At 35.8% G+C, this 6994-nt stretch overlaps 1 protein-coding gene across 1 annotated transcript; it reads left to right on the plus strand.

Moving 5' to 3' along the window:
• Window positions 1-1030: 1030 nt before the first annotated feature.
• On the plus strand, window positions 1031-6550 carry LOC112778033 (uncharacterized). The gene is made up of 5 exons (XM_072228054.1): window positions 1031-1162; window positions 2591-2696; window positions 3297-3802; window positions 4257-4362; window positions 4945-6550. The coding sequence occupies exons 2-5, from the start codon at window positions 2598-2600 to the stop codon at window positions 5881-5883; spliced, it is 1650 nt and encodes a 549-aa protein (XP_072084155.1). The 5' UTR covers window positions 1031-1162; window positions 2591-2597; the 3' UTR covers window positions 5884-6550.
• The last annotated feature ends 444 nt before the right edge of the window (window positions 6551-6994 follow it).

Consider the following 6994-nt stretch of genomic DNA (forward strand, 5'->3'; position numbering starts at 1 on the left):
AACAGAATATGATTCTGAATGCAGAAAACAGTATAAAACTTCAATGGATTTGTTGAATATACACAAAGTAAAAAATTAAAAATAGATTCATCAGTTTTCAAATAATGTAACAGAAACTTCCAAAGAATGTAACCAAGAACATGAACCCAGAAACAAACCAAGTCAGATAAGAGAACATGATTCTGAATGCAGAAAAAATTATAAATTGCTACATTCAGCCCAAACAATTTAAAGGGATTAGTGAATGAGAATGGAAATTGGAATGCAAAACTTGAATAGCAGAGAATGAAATTGGAAATGCAAAAATTAAATAGGAGAAGCTGGGTCTATAAACTGACTTTGTTGAAAAAATTCTGTCAATCACATCACCATGGAGAAAGTAGATTAGGTAGAAACCACATACCTAAACAATGATTCACAAAACCAAACCCATCATCCATAAATATAAGAAAAGGTAAGTAAGAAGACAATCTTTATAATCATTAAAAAATCCTAAAAATGGATGAAATACACAAACCACATGCAACAAACAATTCAACTGGTAGGAAAAGGAAAAATGATAATCATACCAACAAAATCTAAATAATGAAATGAAGAAGAGGAAACAGATTCATAGACCATACTTAAAATTAACAGTAATTTTCAAATAATGTAACCAAGAATATGAACCCAGAAATAAATCAAGTCAGATAGACAATTTACAAATTAAAAATTTTACAAATCCTAGACAATAAAATCTAACTTAACCGTCGAACAAATATAAAAAATTATCATAATTTGCACGATTAAAAATTTCACAAATCTTAGACAATAAAATTTGAATTAACCGTAGAATAAATACCAAAATTGATCACAAGATGTACAACGAACTGAATGAAGGAAAAGAAAAAGGACGAAGAGATTTAATTAAATCATCGTATGATAATTTTTAATTATCGAATTTATTCTAACATTTCATTTCATGTATGTAAAAGGGAAAAAAAAAGTTGGAGCGAGTCATATTCGTAAAAGACAAAAATAGCCCGAATAATAGAGCACACCAACAGGCAGGGTTTTGCCGCGTGTCAACGGCTTCAAAGCTCATTGCTGCAGTCACGGCTGCCGGAGACAGAGTTTCGACCACTTCCGGCGGAGGCGCATTGTTTCTTGCTTAAAGAGATCAGTGCGTTTAACAATTCCAAATTTAATCTGCTTTTCTGTTGTTCCAATCAAGGTTTTCTTTTTGCTACCAACACCAATTGTAGGTTTGTTTAGTTACTTCATTTTTGTGACTTCAACTGTAAGGCTGCGTTTGTTTTCAAAGACAGGACAGAACACGACACTGAGACAGAGACAATAGGACGGAGACACTAAAAATTATTGTTTGTGTATTGTGTTTGGATACGATGTACAAGACACTAATGTAATGTCCAGTATTATGTTTGGATACATGTGGACAAGATTAAAATATTATATGAAATCACTAAAATAACCATATGATTCCAAATTTTCTACATCAAGTACAAAGTAATTTAATAGAGAATGAGAGTACGTAGGAGTACAGACGAAACTTGAAAAAATATTTGAAGAGACAAAAAATTTTAATAAAAAAATATATAATAGTATTTATATTAAAATAAAAATTATAAATATATTTATTTTATTTTTAAATTTATTATTAATATGTAGGAATACATATGGTTAAGATTAATAAAAAAATAGATTTGAGTTTGATTAATAAAAAATTTTGTTTAGGTTAATAAGCCAAATTAATTTTAAATAAAAAATCAGTTTTAAAAAAAAATCTATTTTTACATGAAAAAAAAAGTTTTTGCACATAAAAATTTATTTTTATTTAGAAAACCAATTTTTTTTATCTAAAAACTGATTTTTTTTAAATTATATAAAATCAATTACAACTTATAAATTATTTTTTAGCATTTTAAAAAGATCAATTTTACCTTTAATAATATTTATCTTTCAAAAGTTTCAAGACTAATTATAGGAAAAATAAGAAGGGATAATAGTGGAATAATAAAAAATATCTATGGACAAAAAGGAAAACAAAATTTATAAAAGAGTCCGTGTCCACTCTTCCAAATCCCGTGTCCATCATTGTCCTTCGTAGAAGAGTGGACACAAAAATATAAAAAACTGTCCCGGAGACAATGTGTTCCGTGTCCATGTCTCTACTTCCAAACACATTCTAAATATGTACTGTCCATGTCTCTGTGTCCTGTCTCCAAAAACAAACGCTACCTAATTAAAGAAGGTAGCGATTACTGTATTAAAGTGTTCTTCTCCATCAAAGTTGTTGCAATGGAAACTTGGGCGTTCAAGTATGGAATGGATTTGACAATTTCACTCCCTTTTTTGTTTGATAGATTAAATGTAATGTACCAACCAATGTTTGAATTGGTTTGAGCCTGGAATTATGTTGTGCCAGAAAATTTTGAAAGATGTTAAAGACAACCGAGGCACCTTATTGCATAAGAAATTGAATAAAAAATGGAGTAGATATGGTGGAGATAAGGGATTTATTTGTTTCATGTTTGATTTATTTGTTTCATGTTTTAAATTGCTAAGTTTTATGGTTCCATTCCTATTTCAGGTTGAGAATGGCTTCCTCCAGCAGAAAGCCGCATGATCATTGCAAAGGGAGTGCTGACACAGCCCAAGTTGGGAGTGAAAGGCAGGAGCTTGTTCATGATGAAGAGGTACGAGCTCGTTACATGAATCTTTGTCTTCCTTTCAGGATATTGTATCTAGCATGTAGCCGTTAGTTTGGGTTAGTGACCATGTTTCAAGCATTTCAAAGGTTCTATTAATGAAGACAATGTTGAGATCCAGTAAATTTAGTCGCAAGTCCTAACAGTTGGATTGATGCTTAATGTAGTCATTGAAATTTACATAATTTATGTTCTACAGGGATTCAGAATGTTGTTCATGAAAACCAAAAGAGAGGATTTATGTTGAGCCATGATAGAGACATTAGTGATATTTGCCTAAGATTAGAAGCTGCACCACTTTGAGTGGTTTAAGAATAATATTGAATAACATGATGGCAACATGTTCATCTCAGTTTGACATACTAGAGTTGTTGTGGCATATGAAAATTGAAAATACAAAGCAAAGTTTGTTAGTAACCGAAATTTGAGGGATTTAATCAGAACACCAATTTGTTGGGGATTCAACGTTTGTAATGATGCAGAGAGTATTATTGTTTATTAATACGTGCACAGGGCTTGAGGTTGCTAATAGTTACTGTATGAGTGAATGTAGGAAAGATATCTCAATTTTTGTTTGTTATTGATCAGGAAACATGCTTGGACACGGTGATTGAAGCCAATGACTTCGACAGGGACAATGTTGACAAGTGTGTAGGGTTGGCCGACAGCTTTGTAGAGTCTGAAGTACTTCGAGCTGAGGATGTGCTACATATGGAGTTCAACAATCCGGAGGAAGCTAGTCGCTTCTATAATGAGTATGGACAAGCTAGGGGTTTCTCTATAAGGCAGGGAAAGAAGATAAAAAACAGTAAAGGGGAATTTGTTCGATACACCTATCTCTGCAACAGAGAAGGATTTAGAGACAAGAAGTGGTTGGAGAAAACTGATCGCAAGAGGGAGCACAAGGTTGTAACCCGTTGCGGCTGTCTTGCCGAAATGAGGATTAAGAGGAAAGCTGAGAGTGGGAAATGGTATGTGTCGCGCTTTGTGGACGAACATAACCATGAGGCTGTTCCAGCAAGGTACCTGTTGGGACCGGAAAGAGTTGATGTCAATCAAACTGGTGACATGACAGCATTGTACAGAACCAGATTGTGGGTTTGTTTACTTAATTCATTTTGTGACTTAAAACTAGAATTAAAGAAGGTAGCGATTACTGTATTAAAATGTTTTTCTCCGTCAAAGTGGTTGCAATGGAAACTTTGGGCGTTCAAGTATGGAATGGATTTGACAATTGCACTTCTTTTTTTGTTTGAGCCTGCAATATGTTGTGCTAGAAAATTTTGAAAGATGTCAAAGACAATCTAGGCACCTCTATTGCATAAGAAATTGAGTAAAAAAATGGAGTAGAGATGGTGCAGAGAGCCATGGAAGTGACCAGTGGGAAGGATCAAGGAATGTTGTGAACGCATTATGTTTCTTTTGAATGAAGAGACTTGATGGTAGATTTTTGTAAAGCAATAGGAAGAATTCAAACAGAGTGCAATAAGGGATTTATTTGTCTTATGATTTTCATTGCTAAGTTTTGTGGTTCCATTCCTATTTCAGGTTGAGAATGGCTTCCTCTAGCAGAAAGCTGCATGATCATTGCAAAAGGAGTGCTGACACAATCCAAGTTGGGAGTGAAAGGCAGGACCTTGTTGATGATGAAGAGGTACGGGCTCGTTACATGAATCTTTGTCTCCCTTCCAGGATATTGTTTGTAGCATGTAGCCGTTAGCTTGGGTTAGTGACCATGTTTCAAGCATTTCAAAGGTTCCATTATAAGACAATGTTGAGATCCAGTAAATTTGGTCGCAAGCAGTTGGATTGATGTTTAAGGTAGTCATTGTCATTTATATGATTTATGTTCTACAGGGAACGAGAATGTTATTCATGAAAACCACAAAAGAGGATTTATGTTGAGCCATGGTAGATACATTAGTGATACTTGCGTAAAATTAGAAGCCGCACCACTTTGAGTGGTTTAAGAATAATATTGAATAACATGATGGCAACATGTTCTTCCCAGTTTGGCATACTGGAGTTGTTGTGGCATATGAAAATACAAAGCAAAGTTTGTTAGCCGAAATTTGAGGAATTTAATCAGAACATCGATTTGTTGGGGATTCGACGTTTGTAATGATGCAGAGAGTATTATTGTTTATTAATACATGCACATTGCTTGTGGTTGCTAATAATTACTGTGTGAGTGAATGTAGGAAAGATATCTAAATTTTTGTTTGTTATTGTTCAGGAAACATCCTTGGACACAGTGAATGAAGCCGATGGCTTCGATGGGGACAATGTTGACAAGTGTGTAAGGTTGGACAATGGCTTTATAGAGTCTGAAGTCCTTCGAGCTGAGGATGTACTACATATGGAGTTCAATAATCCTGAGGAAGCTAGTCGCTTCTATAATGAGTACGGGCGAGCTAAGGGTTTTGCTATAAGGCAGGGAAAGAAGATAAAAAACAGTAAAGGGGAATTTGTTCGGTACACTTATCTCTGCAACAGAGAAGGATTTAGAGACAAGAAGTGGTTGGACAAAAGTGATCGAAAGAGGGACCACAAGGCTGTAACCCGTTGCGGCTGTCTTGCTGAAATGAGGATTAAGAGAAAAGCTGGGAGTGGGAAATGGTATGTGTCGCGGTTTGTTGACGAACATAACCATGAGGCTGTTCCACCAAGGTACCTGTTGGGACCGGGAAGAGTTGTCAATCAAACTGGCGACATGACAGCGTTGTACAGAACCAGAGTGGATGCATTTGTGCATCTGTGTAAGCGTTTAGCAAAGGCAGCTTGCTTGACGGATGAGGACTACAAGTTGTATACCGATAGGATTTTGAGAGATACAATTTTATTAGAAATCAAGAACGGGTTGGGTGTTGAGGTCGTGAGAGGAAGTAATGTCAATGCTGAGGTAGCAAAGGATCCAATCCACGTGGGGACAAAGGGAACAGGCTGTGCCAACGAAGCATCTGGTTCAAAGGGAACAAAGAAACGCAAGTGCAGCACCTGGGGCCGTCGCGGGCATCGCAGGACTAGGTTCCCGAATGGGTCACCATCAGCTGCATTGCCTGGTGAAGATGCTGTACAAGACCGCACGGGCCACAGGCTTCAAAATGTAAGTTTAATCTCTGTTTTGTTTTTGGTTATTACCATGGTTGCCTTTAAATTGAAAACAATATTTTGACTAAGCAAAATACATATTGTTATAGTTCCGATTGAGATATTTTAAGTCGACTTCGGTTATGGGATAAGTTGTAATTTCCGCCGAACTTGCATCGATGACAAATGTTCGTTTGTTAATACAAGTATACAACTAATCACTTTGTTAGTTGGTCCTTGTTTCTATGATTAATCTAATTCTGAATTTCTGACACTTCAGGTTCGTATCGGGTTTTTTGACATACTGATTTTGTGTGGCAGTTAGAGACTTTGTCCCTGGAGAATATTGCACGAGTTTGTTTCTTTTTCCTTTGAGTGTGTGTATGCTGTTAATATTATTGCATATTTGGTGATGTATTGCAATGCAGGGAGTGATGGGTCAGCAAGAATTTGTGAAGCGGAAAAGGACAGTTGACCTTCTTCCTCCGGTGTCGTTTGCCAAGTTTCTTTGATGCAGTTGTTGATAATTAAGCGTTTGTTATGTTTTGTATGGTTTAGGAAAGCAACTTACCTATTGAACTACCTACTTGTTCACTAAGGAGATGATGTTTTGGGATCGTAATGTGGAATGTGTATTTTGCAGAGTAGTCTGGTTTAGTAACCCCAAACTCTTGTTGGTAGACACTGTAAGATATGTAGGAACTCGTTAATTTAACCTAGTAAGTGAGATGAGCTTTGGCACTCGGAATTAGAAGTTGTAATTGCAGGCTATTTGAATCCACAGTTAAGACCCAACTTTGATCCTTTAATGGCTGGAGACTGCGGCGAAAGAGGCGTTGTCAATGCTTATCCAATGAAGTACAGTGAACAAGACGACGAGCAATTAATAAAAGATAAAATAGGCATCTTTGTATGACTAACACAAACATCCTTTGCTATGACAAATATAGTAAGACCTGCGTTGTGGCAAAAAATATGAAGGATTCTTTTAGAAGCGGTTTCAACATCAAAGGAATCTTTTGTTTTGTAGAATGGGGATTGTCAATGCTGTGGCATGGGACCAAGATTCAGTTCACGATTTTACTCTCAAACTCTGAGGCAGTTGCAAGTCCCCAGCCTCTAATATTTAAAACAGAGCTGAAAGTAGTGTTTTAATGCATTCTTAGTCTTCTAACTTTTTAAGATTATGCTACGTC

Source organism: Arachis hypogaea, chromosome 19 (assembly GCF_003086295.3).
Source record: "Arachis hypogaea cultivar Tifrunner chromosome 19, arahy.Tifrunner.gnm2.J5K5, whole genome shotgun sequence".
Taxonomy (NCBI): Eukaryota; Viridiplantae; Streptophyta; class Magnoliopsida; order Fabales; family Fabaceae; genus Arachis; species Arachis hypogaea.

Excerpts from the sequence above, each read along its gene's own strand:
- LOC112778033 (XM_072228054.1), top strand. The coding sequence starts at position 2,598 with ATGGCTTCCTCCAGCAGAAAGCCGCATGATCATTGCAAAGGGAGTGCT. Across the intron at positions 2,697-3,296 it reads AGCTTGTTCATGATGAAGAG|GAAACATGCTTGGACACGGT; the intron begins GTACGAGCTCGT and ends GTTATTGATCAG. Across the intron at positions 4,363-4,944 it reads ACCTTGTTGATGATGAAGAG|GAAACATCCTTGGACACAGT; the intron begins GTACGGGCTCGT and ends GTTATTGTTCAG.